The following is an 18531-nucleotide window of genomic DNA, read 5'->3' as shown; positions in this document are numbered from 1 at the left end:
ATCGTGGTTTTCAGTCGTAGTTTTATAACTACTAGATTTTTTCAATGCCAAGATTCAAACAGGTTCAGAAGGTAAACACATCTCTTCATCTCTTAACTTCTGGCCTAGCATGCATTAACTTTCAATGACAATTAAATGCATCTTGCAATGACCCTTCCAGGCTGCTCTCGGGGCTGCTTTCCAGTGTTTGCTCCTGCTCCAGGACCGATACCTCCCTCAAATGTACTCCCCATGGGGGTCCCTGTGGAGTTGGCACATTGGTCAAGGAGGTGCAGCCCCGAGTTGGGGCTGGGAGGGATGCCGTGGTGGAGTGGCGTTACCTCCCAGCTCAGCAGAACTGTGCCAGGGCCTGATGGAGAAGCTGGGAAAAGCCTCTCCTTAAGCAGTGGAGAGCACTTCTGGGCTGGGAGAGCAAGGCCGGGAGCAGTGTGCCAAACCAGCAGCCCCCCAGCTGGTGCCAATTTCCAGGGATTCATAACTTTCTCTAAGGTGGAACACTTCCCAGTAAATTTTGCTCTGCGACGATGATGTGGGTGGTGACAGCCCAAGCCCAGACCAGAGCCCCTCTGTGCAGAGCAGAGCACAAAAGTCTGGAGCATTGAAAATGTAAAGTTTTGCATTTTTTTCAAAACTATTTTTCTTTGGGAGATTTTGTAACTCTGCAAAGCTGGGCCAGAGGAATGGTGCCTATGTTTAATCATAAGTAAAACAGCTGGTAAAGACACTTGAAAAAAAGATTAACAACAACATTATAAATGCATTTTTGAAGAAACATTTAAAGTTACTGTGCAATAAACTGAGCAGAATGTCACAGAATGTCAAACTGGGCACAGTAAAAATAAATGTTATTCCCAAGGAAAATAAAAAGACTGTGTATTTATGTAACATTCAGCAGATGGACATGATATTAATACAGGGGTTTTCAGTTGTACTTTTATAGCTACTAGATTTTCTTGCCTAACTTGGCAACCCAAGGCACCATTTGATTTTTGGATTTGGACAATACTGCAACAGATGTCCAGACCAATAAAATAAATTCCTAAAGGGCTATACTTAATTTGTGTAATTGATCAATTTTTGTTACATGGGCCTCAGTTCACCAGCATGTAACTGCCTTCCAGATTAGCTCAGCAGTAGGGATTTCATTCCATATGTTACAATGGTTTATTGGCGTTTTTGACGACACTGCTGATTCAGCAGCATTGGTGGAGACACCTGTTGGCAACGATAATGAAATAAAACCCACGAGTACCGGGGCGAAAACCGGTGCAAAAGCTTTTGGGTGGCTTGTAAACATCACAGGGACACAGCTTCCCTCACTCAAATAATGTTTGCCTGAAGTTACTGGGGTCTGCCCCAGCACCTCTCCCATGCCATCAGTGCATCCCAGTCAGAGAAGGTGACTCCGCCTCTTCTATAAAAAGTAATAAGTGCTCTAAAACATAGAGGACAGATAAATGTTGAAAAATGGTATCAATAAAAATTTTGTAGTACATTTCCTCTAATACAAAATGTCAGTGATTTACTCCTTCCCAATACAGGTTTAATTGATTCAAATAGCATCGGTAGTAATTAAAATATGGATTCTGAAGCACAACTGTTAGCTCTCATCACTCACCTATTAAACTTGCCATAGATGCTGTGTTAATTATCTTCCCATATCCTTGATTCAGCATAATGCGGCCTGCAGCCTGTGACAGAAATTAAAGGAAAGACCAGTGACCCTTTTTGTGATTGCGCTAATAATGACATGATAATAAATTAGTCTTCACTTTTCAGAAGAGTTTATGTGCTAACACATTTTTTTTAAGCACTTGATATAAAAAATTGATAGAAAAATGGCTGATGCAGGAAAAATCCCATTGCCATTTCAGACCCTCTTCACTGTTGGCAATATTTTTTCAAAATAATCACTAATGTTGGGAAAGACCCCCCAAAGTTTTCTGTTTTTCCGGATGTATCAAATAATCACCTACCAAAAAATTTGACCATTCTTAAATGCCTGGGATCAGGCAGCCAGTAAGGACCAGCTACTTTTTAAAATACTGACCAAAATCTTTAACTGATATAAAGCAAATCTCTCCCTAAATCCACCAAAACTAGGACCAATTTTATTGTGGTAATTAGTAATAAAGTGTTATTAAATCTTGGTAAAGTAAATGCTTAGAAAATTATTGCCCATTTGCAAAACAAACTGGTACAACATTTCACACTTACTTGGCAGCACAAAAATAATCCTCGTAAATTAACATTAAATGTTTTGTCCCATTCTTCTAGGGAAGTATCTTCGCTTGCAGAATTCATATTGATTCCCGCATTGTTGCATGCAATGTGAACTGTGCCCCAGCGAGCTACAATGGTATCCACCATCCTTTGCACATCCTCGGGTTTGCTTACATCTGCTGTGAGGGCAAGGCTTTTAATTCCTGCATTAAAATAGAGTGATGAACTCAGGACGGGAATTCATAGGGAAAGAAAAAAAAAAAAAAAAAGTTTTACGATTACTTATTAATTCATATATATATACGCCACCTTAATTCATTGCTCCACAAACTGTAGCAAAATGTGCTTGTTGTTGTAATGCTGTTATTATAAAGTTGCTAACTGGTGCGAGGGTTGCTTGTTGGAGGCAAACCCGAGCCCGAGGGCTGAGGGGAGCCTGCCACGCCAGCGGGGCGAAGCTTTGAACACTGCACCATCTTCTGTCCAAACCCTCAACTGCACCTTCCCGTCCGGGAACACTTCCACGGAACATCGCCCGTGAGCGGATGGGGACAGCTCAGGAACAAGGTAAAGCAAAGCACTCCTTCATTTGCTCAAATGTAGATGGTGTTTATGTCAGTTCCCCCCCCCAAGATGCTGCAGAAATCAAACCGATTTATTCAAAAAGTGCTCTCCGGGTGAACGACAGCATCCAGACAGCTGGGAGCCTCGGACAAAACCAAACCAGTTTTAGGTGGGAGCTAACTGGGAATACCTGCAGGTTCACAGATACAGTAGTCACGGTGCCTGGCCTTATTTCCTGCAAATTACACTACCAGAATAGCACAAACATTCAGAAGTTAAGAGATTTACTGGATTTGAAACATGCAAAAGTTGGGGGTTTTTTAGGAAAAAAAAACAGGTATTGACTTTTGCACCAGTGATGATCCATAAATAGCTTCATTACTGTTGAAATCAGCTTAAAATACCCTATTATTAAACAAAATAAGCAGCCTGATGAGGCACCTGATGCTAATGGGATTATAGCTACCCTGAAAGTCAAGCAAGGCTACACCAGTAAGGGCTGTGGTGAAATGGGTGTTAAGCAGGGAGGGAAGCAGCTGCTGGGGTTGGACCATAGATCAGCAGTCTGCAAGCAGAGAGCGCACAGGTTGTGAGTTACAGCTGTTAAAGCAAGATTTGTAACTTCTATTTAAATGGAAAAATTATTCCCCATCGGTCCCTCTCTTAGATCATCTTAATAAAAAGTTTAAAAGAAGTCTTAAACCTATCCTAGGAGAACAGGAGAAGACTCTCCCATAATGGAGCTTTGAGATGGAGGCTTCCATAAAAGCAAGGCAAAGCAATAACTGCCCCATGATGTTTGAAGAACCTGACAGGGAAGAGGCTTTTGGATGGAAAAGCTCCTCTTAATCTCCAGAGCCTCCAGGAGCCGGCTGGAGCAGGGGGGTGCCGGTCTGGGGGGCTCCCACGCCAGGTATGGGAGCTCACGTCCCCTCTGGCCTTCAGCTGGGCCACGGTCCCCTTGCATTCCACAGCAGAGAAAAGGGCAGACCCATGACACAGCCACCTACAGAAATGAATGCACGCTCTGCCACAAAACAAGACCTCTTATTTTATCGCAGGTTTTATGCTAAACGTGCTGAAAGAATAAGAATAGCAGACAGCCCCCGTTGCTCCTCCTAATTGTTATCAAGACATGTAACGTACAGGGAGCTGCTGCAATCTTTCTTATTCAATTTACAGACAAAATGGGTGCAAGCGTGTTACTAATGGTAACAGAATGAGGCTCTTCACCTGCCCTCCAACTCTCACCCCATTTATGGCTTCATCTTATATGATAGTTCATAAAAATAAGACAAAAGGTGCCACATGTGACTGTCTAGAGAAGAAGCAGTGAAGGCACGCTCGCTTCAAACCAGAGTCCCACACTTGACCTTAATCAATTCAGCTGATATCCTGCATCCTGAGAGAGGGAAACAAAACACTTTCTCTCCACTGTTCCCCCAAACCACCTGCTAATAATAATAATAATAAATAAAATGAGATATGGAAAGATAACTTTAAATCTGTGGTCCCAACCAGAGGTAAGAAACGCAACACACGACCGTGCTGCTACATGCAGGATGGTGCCTGTGCATCTCTGCAGTCCTCAGTTTAGTTTAGTGGTGCTCGTGGAGGCAGTTTTGTGATGAGAGGGGCAGCAGAGGAGCCAGGGACTCCATGCTGGGGAGACATCAATGTGCCAAATCTGCCAGAGGTGCCCTTCTGCAGGGGACATGTACAGGCCCCCCCTGTCACAGGCTTCATCTCTGGTCTCTCAGTAGAAATGGAAGTAATACATTGCATATAGACAAGAAGATCAGAAGTGACATTGTGGGGAAGGCATTTGCATAGTTTACAGTGAAAATGCACATTTTAAAAATCCCATCAGACTAATTCTTCCCTTAAGGTACAGGCAGCGATTCCCCCTGAAGACAGAGGGGTATGTAATGGAAGGTAACCCTTAGGATTTTTTGGTTATGTTTTATCATTTTTGGTTCTTCTGTCAGGATCCATTAGTAACTGTTGAAAAAGGTATTCACGCAGGATCTAAAAACAAAGACCCCTGTAGCCAAGGGAGATACACCCGAGCTGTCTAACAAAGCTAAAATTGAGATCACAGAGGTTCTGATGTTTAAAACTCATCATGAAATGATGGCACCATCCCAAAAAGACAGTAAAGGGCTCCTTGGTATAAGAAGCAAAGCAGGTTTAAGAAAGCTGAGCAAAATGTTTTGAAAAAGTATCAGTATGTGAATGACTTGGGGCACTGTGTTTCCAACTTTGAGTTAGAGATCCACAACCAAAGGGAGAGGGAGGGAAATCATACCTCTTTTGTGCTTATTATAGCAGGAAAATTATGTATTAATACTAGAATTGCTTCAATTTACTCATGAATATTTTGAGAGTAAAGCTAGCTGAATCTTTTTGTCAACATTTATTTCCAACAGAGTACATTACTTCTTCGGAGGCAAAATGTTTTGTGGAAATGTATTGATTTTAACAAAAGTTTTCAAGAGAAAGATTCTGAGGTCTAGGTTAGACTCTCTAGTTACTTCTGGAGAGAAAGAGAGTGAAAACCTGACCTTTTCAGATCCTTTCCAAAAACGGGCATTTGGATAGAATTCCCTTTCACAAAAGCGTTACAGAGTTTGGCTTTTGTTCCAATGAAGAATGACAGTAAATTTGAAACCTTAAGAAACATCATGAGATGGCATAGATGTGCCCTGAGCAGCTGCAGTGGTCAAGTTGAGAGAGAATATTTGACCTCAAAGGATAAAGATATGTAAAGACTGAGAAGTGAGATTTTCTTCATGTTAGACTGCAATGATATTTGCTATGACCTCTTTGACTGCATTTTGTAACACCCTACCCACCTCTGGGCTTGCAGCCCACCGGTGAAGGAGCAGAGATGTAGGGCAGCCATTGATGGATGATCAAACTCCTACTGACAATGCCCTGGAGACAAGTTAAGTTCGTTTTCAAATAGGCTGTTGGCATCCCAAGTCTCATGGCTACATCAACTAGCCCATTTCTATCTGAATAGCTCTACTTGATATGCAGGACCTCACTGTGAAAAAATGTCCAAAAGGCAAGTTAACTTGTAGGGCACAGCTACTTTGTGCCAAGACCATATGGCTTCAGTGCATAAGAAAATGAAAAGCTTCAGGGAAGGAGGGACTGGATGACTCAAGAATTTGTAATAGGAGCTGGACACTTTCTATTCTAGGATGCTATTTGGGATCAGAGCAGAAATTAGACCTTTAACCATTACACTGATAATCAGGGTAAAGTGTCTCCTGCTTACTAGAGCTGGGATCGTACAGACTGAGACTTTTTGTTTAAGATGTTCTCTGGGGAGCCTTGGGATGGCATCAAAACCAGAACTGAACTATTCCTCACCCCTTCCTCAGGAAGTTGATTGAGACTGGGTAGTAGAAATACATCTGCAGGGTCTGGTTTTGCTGGAGAATATGGTTTCCAGTGGCCCAATCCCTTTCTGAAATCAGAGTGGAAACAAATACTGGTGACTTTATCCAAACAGGAATGTGAAAATTTCCTGGGTATATCTCTGTCTTTAGAGGCAATGAAGTACCAAACTTAGAAGAAGACTCGGTTGTAATCTTGCAAAAGGAATTATAAAATGAGTAACTTTTCCTTTCTTTTCTCATTAAAATTATATTTCCAGTTTTCTTTTTCCCCTTTACAATTGCAGTTTAGCATGACTCTAGGGGGAAATTCAATTTTATGTTACGTTTTCTGTTTTTACTGCTAGAAGTAGCTTGTAGCGGATTTTACCTCTTATTTGGGATTTTAGTTATTATGTCCATCAGTATTTTGTTCCTAGATCTGACCTTGCATACAGAAAGAACTATAGCTGAGGGTTTCCAAAATGACTTTGCTTCAATTTGAGGGCACAATGAGAGACTTAAGATGAAAATACCTCTACCTGGTTTTGGTCTTTTGGCTTATGGTCCGGACATTATGTATGGAAGAGGTGCCAGGGAGGGGATATATGCGAGCGAGTTCGTAGGCCACGTCTATCATCCATCCTTAGTGAAGCCTGAGGTGCCTTGGCTGCTGCAGGATTTACTCTGAGGAACACCATCTCTGTTCAATGCAAGTTATACACATCTCATCTGCAAGAGGTGGCCTTTCTCTGTCCCCATCAGCCACATCTCACTGCCGTTTTTCCTTTGGGCATTGTTGGCAAGGAATTTTGTCTGGATCACTTTGCATCTCTGGTTGAGTTTATATTGATAAATACCTCTAGCAGATGATGTGCTATCGATGACTGTTTGCTGAGACAATGCTGACATCCAGCCTGGGCAGGAGAAGTTTTGTGACCATGGCATGTATTTGCTATTTGAAAATCCTCTGGTCTAACCTATTTCCTATCAGGGCTGGGTGGATGATAATTGCACTGCAGAGAAAGGGTCAGGTTTGAACAAGGAAAGCAGCCTGTGACAACACTCATCACCAGGCTCTGTACAGCAGGATCTGCAGGTCAGTCCTGTGCTTACCTTTGAGGCTGAGCTCACACACCACCGCTTCTGCCTTTGCAAGGACCAGGTCCACAACGGCTACTTTAGCACCTGCTTCCCCTAACGCATGAGCAAAGGATCTTCCAATTCCCTGCCCTCCGCCGGTGACATAAGCCACCTTGCCATCCAAACGCAGCCGGTCAAGGATGTGGCGCCTGTTATAACCCCAGAAGACGTCATCCCTCACCACTTCTTTCTAAAACAAAAGCATATATACATTGCACAATAAGGTGCAAAGCTCAGTAAGTGGTAGCTATGAAGGACTCTACCTGTGAGAATGAGGTGGGAGCATGAAGCGGGGTCCATGTTTTCCTGGTCCATTATTTAATACAAAAGGTGTGATTAATTCAGGCCAAAAAGCACCCTTAACCCTACAGATATTAGTCTCAATAGGAGCTCTAAGGTGCAAGACAATGGAGCAGAAAGGCTGTGGTTCAGCGAGATGCACTGACCGCTCCACTTCCATGAGAGTAGGGTATGGTATTTCCTGACCCAGCTTCTCATGGGAGACTGGTCAGGTACAGTGTCTTAGAAGCTGACTGATTAAGTCTTCCAGTTATTTCACCCCCAGGGCCCAATCCTGCTCGCAGGCTCAGCTGACTCCAGGGAGGCACAAAGGCTAAGAACAAGTTTCCGAAGGCAGGATTTGGCTCAGGTGGAGTGCAATCAAAATATCTTCAACAAGGCTGGTGCACAAATAAAGATATCAGCCAATAACTTAAACCAAGCTGTCATCTGATCAGCTGCCATACATCATTTCCCCCCTGACTGGAATCAAAATGGAAAATACAAGATGTTTAAAATATTGAGTTCAAAATGCTAGGAACTACCAGTGGCTGTAGCTTTAAGAGCATTCAGAAACTGCAAAACAATCAGGATGTTTGGGTCTGGATTTACTGAGTTAGGTCATTATGATTCCAGATGGGAATTTCATTACAGCTGGATGATGCCCACTACATAAAATGGAGAAAGATAAAAGCACCATCTTTTCCACAGGACAAGCAAAATCTAAGGCCATGAAAATATTCAGATCAGAGACCATAGGAGAGCATCTTGTACTGTCTCCTGGGGGAAAAAAAGAGTTACTTCAGAAATATTACATTGGTTCATTATGGCCAGGCCTTGGCTCCATCTGCCTGCACTCCCCTGCACGGGAAGGACCAGAGAGCACCAGGCACAGATACCCAGCAGGCAGCATGCCAGCCTCTCCGGGGATTTATCACAGCACCGGCGTAGCTGATCCAAAAGACTTTGAAAGGAATCAGCATTTAACAGGTTTAGCCTATTAAAATTATTTAGCCCTGGACTAGTGAGGCTAATATGTCAAGCCCTAAGCTGGCAAGTCCATGCTGCACAGCACCATGGCATGGCAGAACATGAGTCTGGGCTCTCACCACCAAACCCCTGGAAATTATTTTGTCACTGTCCTCAGCAGAGTCAAAATTTTCCCAAAAGTGCTCACAGAGAAGAAATACGCACCTTGGATTGAATCACTGCATCTGGAGGTGCAGGGCTCCTTCGAATGATGCTCAGTCCACTCTGCACAGGTAAAATTACCTGCAAATACAATGCACACACACACAGTTCTCAACTGCTTTGTACCTGGCTTTTTATCATCCAAATTCCACTCGTATGAAGGGTAGTCTGTCTTTGCTTAGGCCACAGTAGCTTTTTTCCTACTCCTATTCTTTAGCTGAAATTCCTTCCAACACAAATATGTCAGGCATTTGTATTTGCTCATATTCCTCATCCAACTCCCAGCTTCCACAAATGCCAGGAAAAAAATGCAATTTTCTCTCTCCGTTTTCTAAATCAGTGTCAGCTGCTGAGGTTTCTGGGTTTCCACTGCCTGGCTAATGGTGTCATGAGGATATTCCAGTCTTACTCGTGGAGCTCAGCACCATAATAGCAACATCTTGGTGTTCTTCAGAATTTGCCAGAACATCTATCCTGCACTGATAGATGAATGTCAGTGGGTTTTGACATCTACCTTCTCTGATACCATTATCACATTTTAGTGAAAGCTGAACTCAATGTTGGAGATTCAACACCACTATCAAACTATTAGAACATTAGATACGGAAACAACATGCTATTTACATGCATTGAATGACTAATAGTAAGATTTAGGGTATGGAAAATTGTCATTAATCTTTCCCCCTTCTACAAAGAAAAACTGTTGCTCCTGGTACATTAGTTGACAATGGTGTGGATGGTCGAATAAATACAGAATCACAGGAGGCACCTCTAGAGGCTGTCTGACCTGCAGATAGACAAGGACCTTAAGCCTACGAGGCGCATATCAAAACCCTCTGGGCACAAGCCTGACATGGGCAGGCAGGGATCCAGCCATCCTGGGTGGCTCCCCCCCAGCCCCAGCAGCCCCTCTGCCACCCCGGTGAAGCCATGGCATGAGAGCAAGCTTTGCAGGCTGGTGTCTACTGCCCTGGGCTAGCATCATTCACACCTGCTTTTAAAGCCCTGGAGGGTATGTGTCTAATTTTGCCTCTAAAACCAGAGCATATTTTCTATGCATCCTATTACTTCTTTCATTCTCTCCTGCTGGAGTTGGACTTTGTTGACTCAGGTTGTGCTGGTGATGCCCTACGGCCTCCAGAGCCTTTAAAGCAGAGCGGCAGTTCCTTGGTTGTACTGCAGAGCCGATTATTCACCCTTAAGTGCTCCACTTTTATCTTGCCTTTAACACTCTATAAGATGTAGACAGAGAGTAGGGACCATTTCTGAATATAGAAACTCATACATAGAGGTCAAGTGAGGTGAATTATAATAAAATCTGAGTTCATTTTAGGTCCTCTGGATAATGGCACCAACAAAAGAAACATTTTAAAGAGTACTTTGCAGAATCCATAGATACAGTACCACAGGCACCTTAACCAATCACATTGCACTAACCTGCTCAACACGAGGATCTGAATTAATCACTGTATTTAATTTTCTGACAGCTAGTACATTTTCATCAGATATGTTCTCCAGGTAGACTTGTCCTTTCATGAGTGTATTCTCTACACAGATCACTGCATCCATTCTCAGCAAGTGGTTATCCATGACAAAGCTGTAGTATTTAATGGCGTTCCTTTGATCAGCATCAATAAAGACCATATCAAAGTGCTCGTCCTCAGCATGTATTGCCTGGAAAAAAAAATATGTTGGAGAAAACAGTAATTATTTACCTGAAAATTTAAAGTCCTGCCACAAAAATGTCCTTTACGTAAAACCCAATCCAGAGGGAACCTTGTTCTTTTAAGGTAACATTGCTAGAATTACTTCTGGAGATCTTGGGAGTTTTCCATGCTTTGCAAACAATTCTCCAGCAGTGCTGGTGCCAAGAACTCTGAACCTCTCAAAGAAAATCAGGATAGAAAAGGGAATTGGCTCATCCCACCTTGTGATGTGAGAGTCACAGCAGAAACATCAGCATATCTAGAGTCAAAGCAAATTGATCCATCAGGGTAAGGTAAAGGACTGGTATTAAACCCTGTGGCTGAGGTGCTGCAATAAGTTATCTCTTCTCAAAAGAGCAGCCATCAACAAATTGAAGAGTGGAAAAAAGAGGCATAAGACTGATCCTGGGAATTGCAAACTAGTGAGTCCCACTTCAGTAGCAGGAAAATGGTTGAAATCCCAATTAATAATAGAATTGTAAAGCACATAAAAGAACAGGTCATGATAGAGATAAAGCAGCACAGCTCCTATGAAGGAAAATGATGTTTCTTTAATCTAAAAAATTGCTTTGGATGGCTCAGCAACAGAGAGGATAAAAGAGAACTGGCTGCTATCATCTAATTGGATTTTCAGAAATGTGGCACACCTTCCCTCCAAGCAGGCTGCTGATGATAATGTATAAAAGTGTTGATGGATGACCAGATGGGAGCCTTTACAGCCTTCTCCTGTGGCAGTTAATGCACTCGCTGCCCAAGAGGCTGCTATGGAATATTTCAGATTCCATCTGGGACTATTTAACTGCATCTGTGTGCGTTGCAATGAAACAACGGCTCATCCACCTATCTCCGCAAGCAGAAATGCTTTCAAGTCTTGGCATTTTGAATGAAAAGAGAAACAATTATGTTTTCCAGAACTCACTGTTTCTACCACAACTTTTAACAGTACTTCTTGCGTCCAGATTTCTCTTTTGTGTTTGGAGACATTGAGCACAATGAGTGATGAGCGATCCCCTGAGATGTACGAGAGAAAGCATCAATAACAAATGGCAACAGAATGTGAAAAACTAATTTGTTTTCAAGAGTGAGGTTGATGGCTCCCAAACAGAGATTTCAGGAGCCTTTCTGAAGCAGGGAGTGCGTCATTCAGACGATGAAATAGCGGGAAGTGGATCATTGAAGCTCTGAATTACTCTATTGTGCAAACTGGTGTAATTTTGAGCTTGTTAGTGGTTAAGAAATTAAGCTTTCCTGAGAGCCTGGATAGTCACAGTTATCTGCAGATGCTTGATAGCACAGAAGATCTGCCAAAAGCATTCACAAGTCCACATTTAGGGCACCTTTTGATACTATACTACAATAAAAGAAGACCTTAAGGCCAAATATATGCTGGTTTATAATAAATGCAGCAGAAACTGGGCCGTCTCATTTCCTGGGATTCATCTTTTCACTTCATGACCAGTAAGAAAATTTTGCCCTGGTTCCCTCTTGAGCTGTATTAGGGGAAAATAGCAGGAACGTTTCTGCTGCTGTGGAAGAGCATCTTATATCAGGTCACAACTCACTGAGTCTGTCCAATGTAGATACTTCAGGAAGGGTCAGAAGATGAAATCTGGGAGGAGGAGTCCATCAGGAAGAAAGATTAGAGGTCTCATACCCCAGAGAGGACAGCCAAAGCCAAATTCAAGTAATTATCATGACTTATCACTTCTTTCTGACTTGTAACCTTCCCAGGCGGATGAGGTGGGGGGCAGACATTCAGAAGCAGATGTGGCCATCTCTGAACATATGTTACTACCGCTCCGAGGTATTGCTCCCTAATGAAAAAGAATCTCACTTTTATGTATTGACTTCATTAGGTCCATATGGGGCTGTGTAGATTTTTGGATATTAGCTGGACTTCTCATTTCAGCCCTCTTTCTGTACTGTCTACCTGCTGACAGCTCATCTCCTTCTTATCTATCTTCTGATACAGATAAACCACCTTTTAACTTCACAGCTTTCATCCCAGGAGGATGCCTGTGTTGTATGTGTATCCAATACACACCTGTCTTGTCCTTGCACTGTCCGGGTGTGCGAGGCCGCTCTTTGGAAGGCATTTCTCTTCTGCCAGTTCATCACGTCCTGAACAGCCAGCCATGAAGGTCACTTGAGCACCTTTCATTTCTTCTAGATACCCAGTACTAGACACCTATATGAAAATGCCTGAATCACCACCTTGGAGTTCATACTGTGACCATGCCATCATTTGAGCTTCTTGTTTCCACAGCTTCAAGATTGCTGTTGGGTTTTCAATATTTAGCTGGAAACAGCTCCAGGCCTGTAAGGGGGATCCATGAAATTCCTTGAACCTCTTTTGCCTCTAGAGCAGCCTCTACACAAGAGGATAACAGCCACATGAGCAAGAAAGTGTTCTGTTTCCTGGGGCAACTTGGCTTGCAGAGCATGGGTCACCTGGGCAGGTGGTCACCGTGGCCAGGGTGGACACACTGGAGAGGGTTTCCTCACTGCCAGCACCCGCTGCTGAACCAAGACAGCCAGAAGGAAAAAGCCTGCTCTACTGGTAGCTCTGACTGTGGAGATAAGCACTGGAAATATTAGTGTAGTGATGCTCTCCACCTCAGAAGGGATGAGGGAGTTTTAAACGGAGGGATTTGACCACCCTTGTCCTCCCACAGCAGACTGGGCCAGGCCTTGCCTGGGACCTCACAGAACGTTGGAGATGCCTTTGTCCTTTGCTAGAAGAGGGGCAGAGCCCAAACGTCTCCAACTGTGAGGAAAGATGAGATCCAGAAGGAAATAATCTGCCTGCAAAATATCCCGCTGAAACTAATTTCCTGAATGTTTACAGTGCAATCCCTGCTCCTTGCTACAGAGGCACCATGGATGGTAACAGATGGCAACAAGAAGTGTCTTAATTCAGAGCAAACTTGGCTAAAATTAATGCTTTTGCTTACAGTGAGTCATTAACTTCCTTTTGGATTAAGAAAGGAAAAAATCTTGTAACACCGCATTCCATAGAAGAGATGCACCAAAAGCGAGCATGAGAAAGGGCACAGCAGCACTGTTGGCGGATATGGCAAAAGATCAGGGAGAGGACATCCCGTTTAAAAACATGAATGAGTTTTCTGCCAAAGCTCAGAGCAAATTTGATTGGAGTCCTGATCAGAGACAACACTCTCTCATAAGGCACATACAAACTCAATCAGAGTAAAATGACTGTCCAGTTCCTTTGATATGGATCATACAGTCAGCATATTTGTAATAAAGATGTACTCAAAACTTATTACGTTCCCTATGCCTTGTTCTTGACCTAAATGTAATAGCAATCCATCCTTAGGGTACACAGAATACATGAAAAAGTACAGCTTCCTTTTAAAACACCATTAGAATATTTTACTGTATGTGGACATACACTCTTGTTACTCCTAAATGCTATTCTATTGAGTACAGTTTATATTCACCGGCAAAGCTAAATCTCTAGGGAAGCTAGAGAGGGAATGCAATTTCTAGTAATAACAGCTCACAACAGTGAATACTATCCACTTATCCCCACAATTTCCAGCTATTTTGGACTCCTTTCTGAATTAACCTTTCATATCAAAAGGAGCAATTCTGCACACTAGAGACTCCGACACAATTTCATGCATAATTTATTCACTCAGTTCAACATTAAACGCAGAGTCCTTGACTTTGTCAAGGTGGATTCTGTTGGCAGACTTCACAAGCAGCAAAACAGGAGAAATGAGATCTGCAGCTCAACCTCTTCACCTATTCTGTCTGGTAAAAGGAGGGAAAAAAGAAAAAAGAAAACCCCGACATGCTTACACAATGCCCTGCAATCAGCAGAATCTGCTGCAAACACAATGTTATTTTTGTGTTGCATTTTCAATTTTAAAATGAAAGGATCAAAATCGTGGATAAGAATAATTTCCTGGTAGTTTGCATTCCCTCTGGGCTCAATCCCATATCCATTGTTCAACCAAAAGTCCACTGGGAATAAAAGGAAGCTCTTTGTGTAGGATCAGGCCTCATGCTCACAGCTGATGCATGGCAAGACACATTATTCAAGCTCATCACGAGAGTTTAGACTTAAGGAGTTTGTTGGGAAAGGTTTTTAAATGTTGGCCCAGCACCCATTGAAGAAGTAGCTAATTCCCACTGAAAGCACCTATATCAGAGACTGAACACAGGGAAAGGCTTCTCCTCAGTCCACATTTCAAAGTATTACATAAAAATTACTGAGATCATTGGGCACAGAGGCTTGTGTCATGGTGAGCTGCATGCTTTGGTGGGGACCTACTATAACTTGGCAGTATCTGTCCCTCACATGTGGGAAAGGTGGATTTTTTTCCATCATGCCCTCAGGTACCAAATGAACCCCACTGTTCAGCTCTGAGGCTCCTGTCTGGTATTTAGCATCCTTTGGCAGCAAAAAAGCCCAGACGTTTTGGAGCTGACTCTGATCTGGGACAAGAGATGGGGGCTTCAGAAAGCCTGGTCAAGGTGCCACTATGGGCTGATGTGCTGCCTTTGCACTGCTCTTCACTCGCTCACAGCCCTGATGAGCTGCGTTGTAGGTGGAAGAGCCAAAGCCCTGTGGGTGCTGCAAAGGCCCCACTGGCACAGATGTGTCAAATCTGTGTGGTAATTGATGCAACTTCTGGCAGATTCCCTTGTAAAGGACATCGAGACATCGACAGCGAATGTGGATGCAGCACTGGACACATCCTGCAGCACTTGGATGGTACCCTCTACCCGAGGCTAGGATGTAACCCTTGGATGGAGTAGTTTTACACCAGAAGTGAGAGTACATCATATATGTTCTGTCAGTTTGGACTTTCTGAATCATAGGTACATGCAGCAGAAAAGGACTTCCCTGCCAGGTAGTGTTATTTATATGTCATATGACACTTCTGTGATTTGAAAGAGACAGTGAAATTAGGCAAATACTGTTCCCAGGAGCTTGCATTGCTGCAAAAATTTGAGGAGCAGCAGATGAGGAGAAATCCTGCCTTATTACACTCAGCTTGGAAGCAAAATCCAGCCATAGTCACCTCATCAAGAAAGCTGCAGCAGACACCTCCAAAGAGCAAGTGGTGGCTGACCATCTCTGTCTTCTAATTTCTCTAGAGGGGCAAGAATGAAATGTAGGGCTGCAGACACCATAGACAACAAAGATAATCCTTGCCAGAGCTTGTTCCAGCTCTCCTGAATCTCACCAAGCTTTTCAACAGTTATTATCCAGCTCTGCTCTAGACCAGCCTCCCTGCAGACGATGGTGGACAGAAACACTGTTGTTCTCCACCTCCTCCATGAAGCTGAGCTGGGAGATCTTGGCAACACCATCCCTGGCCCATCTGCTGCCTGTGACTGCCTTGTCCTCCTGCCTTTTGGCATGTCCATGGGGCAGTGGAGGAAGCCTGCTTGGTCTCCAACCTAAACTGGTCTCCTCTAGGAGGGAAAAGGCAGCATGCTGTTTACAGCCTGAGCCTCTTCCATGCATATGGCTGTGTTCCCGCACAGCTGCCCTGCTCCACTTGGGCAAACCTCAATTAGCCCAAAATGCAAAAGCAACAGAAAGGCCACCAGATGCATTACTTCAGCTCTGTGGATTAAGACCTGTAGGACAATCCTGACTGTCTTGATAGCAATGACAAAATCTCTGCCAGGTTGAGCAACAGAAGTTCAGAGCGCAGTGCAGAAATCCTGTGTAGAGAGATATCCCCAGTGCTGGGATCTCTCCTGCCAAACAGAAGCATCTCCGCTCCCATCAGCCCCAAGAGCTCTTTGAAGCCCTGAGTACCTGCAGAACTGGGGTCAGGATGTGTCTTTGTGTTGCAATCAGAGGATATAAAATCAATTGCAACATTCTGTTTTAAGGATTTAATTTTCATGTCTTTGCTCCCTTCTTTAATCTCTACACAGCATGTGCTCTGCCTGCCTCTAGATATTTTAATTCAGTCACAGTAAGTCAGTTGCACAGAATGGGCACTAGAGAGCAACAGCAATTCAATTAATTTTACACTCACTGCGGGGAGCTGGGATTTTAGATGCTGCACGTTGCAGGTGATCTGTAACGTTTCATTTATCCATATACTTGGTAAAGCTCTTTGTTTCTTCCTTACCATGCTTGGAGGTCATGAAAGCCAGAGGTCAGAAAGCTCCTGGCCATTTAATTTTAGAAATAAATATGGTACCTGTTAATCCAAATACAGTCACAATCAAGCTCACACTGACACATCCAGATCGAAAGTGGAATCAGATCAAATTGGTTTGCATTAATAATAGAAAGGTTATATACTTAATGAATTTGGCATGGACATCACCTGTGAGCATGCTGGACCTTCAGCCACATCCTGGAGATCCATAAACTGGAATTAAACATGAGACTCCTCTAGCTGCTGGCAGTCATAAACTTTTCTCTTTCTCAGGACAAAGTCACTAGTCAGAACGAAACAAATACAGCTAACAAGTTTGCTTGTCTGAACCTTATCATGTTGCTCTGAAAATGAGAAACTTGTGTTCCAATTGCCCACAGTGTTTTCAGTGGTGGAAAATAGCAAGAGGTTGTGATTGAATTACCAGCTCTTTCAGGACTTTCCAAATTCTTGTGAACATTGGGAGCAAGCTGTCCTTCTCAAGAGCTGGCTCAGGAGGGCAGAGATGCGCTCTTCCAGCTTGTTATATTTGGAATTAAAGACCCTGAAACAAAGCTCAGCCATGTCAATAAAAACTCTGCCATTGAAGCTTATTGACCTAAATTTAGAGCTTGTGATTCCTCTGATCAAAAAGATGCAGCATTTTTTTTACAAAGGAAAAAAAAAAATATCTCATGTGTCAGATCTGTTCCATCATACTTTGTCATGAATAAGAAATAACTCCAATGCAAGGGTGTGTTCACATATTTGCAAGCAAACTAGGGTCTCCATCCAGAATTTTGTGGGAAGGAAATAGGACCTGCCTGAAACACTTTAATCTGCTCTGCACAAAAGCTCCCAAACTCCCTTTCCAACTGACTTTACCTCCAAAGTGTCTGCCATTGGTCCCACTCGCATGCTTATCTTTTTACCATCTGAAGAATAATCAAATGCTTCTTGGCTGTTCACTCCGAGATACGGTGCTTCTGCACATGCAAAGATCTTACCATCATCTGGCAATTCTTCTGCAATAGCAAGGATACTGTAACCTTTAAGCTTGCCAATTAATAAAATCTTCCTGGCTCTGATCATACGAACAAACATCCTAAAAATTTGGCCTGTTGAAAGACAAGAATGAAAATTTTAAAATAAAACCATAGGAAACACTGTACCCTGTTCACAATGAAAATTAGATGTACCTTTTAAGTGATCATGAAAAAAAAAATCTTATCTTAAAACACTCTCAAATAAGGGTTTAACAACAGAATCTGACAGAATTTCATCTGAAATGCAGCTAAAAGACAACAGAATAAAGGGACTGGTTTTAAATGTAGAACCTTTATCATCAATGCTGCTATTGTTCAAGTGCTTGTTAAATAGTGCTTGAAATATTGCATATTTTAACATTCCCCCCATATGAAAATGGCTTTAAGATGTCTCCATATTCTTTCTGGAACCCAGTTAAAAAAAATCACTACATTACCTTGCATTTGCTCTTAGAGTCATTATCCCTAGACAGCACCATCATTTAAGAAATTTATCATCAGTGGTGTCCTTCGAACAATGTATTAGTGTAATACATTATAAGAGAACTTCACTGTGATGATATATTACCCAAAGATGGGAACATCTGGGAAGAATGAATCTGGGAATAGATTTAGTGTAATAGGCTTTATATGTGGATACAAGCCTGAGTATTGCTACTTGAAAAGGTACAGTGCTTGGCCACAGGCCACCTCCACTGCAAAAGCACGTAAACTCCTATCAGACACCACCAAACACAAAACATCATGGGTTTTCCCTTCCTTCCCCTTCCAGTGAGGACAATTATCTCCTTGTTGATCATGAAGAGATGGGTTTGGCACTGTGAATTAAAGCACTCACGAGCTTGTGCGTGTACAT

General features: G+C 42.8%; 1 protein-coding gene across 1 annotated transcript in view; it reads right to left on the bottom strand.

The window, feature by feature from the left end:
• Positions 1-18531, bottom strand: part of LOC104367530 — a 36329-nt gene that overhangs the window by 9918 nt on the left and 7880 nt on the right. Inside the window, exons 4-9 of the mRNA XM_032985743.2 lie at positions 17515-17747; positions 10224-10460; positions 8790-8867; positions 7290-7506; positions 2218-2426; positions 1619-1691 (exon numbers count right to left, since the gene is read on the bottom strand). Coding sequence (XP_032841634.2) covers positions 1619-1691; positions 2218-2426; positions 7290-7506; positions 8790-8867; positions 10224-10460; positions 17515-17747 — 1047 coding nt within the window. The remainder of the gene's footprint in view (positions 1-1618; positions 1692-2217; positions 2427-7289; positions 7507-8789; positions 8868-10223; positions 10461-17514; positions 17748-18531) is intronic.

This window comes from Tyto alba, unplaced genomic scaffold (assembly GCF_018691265.1).
Source record: "Tyto alba isolate M040663 unplaced genomic scaffold, T.alba_DEE_v4.0 Super-Scaffold_3, whole genome shotgun sequence".
Lineage (NCBI taxonomy): Eukaryota > Metazoa > Chordata > Aves > Strigiformes > Tytonidae > Tyto > Tyto alba.
This window is presented reverse-complemented; position numbering and strand designations above follow the sequence as displayed.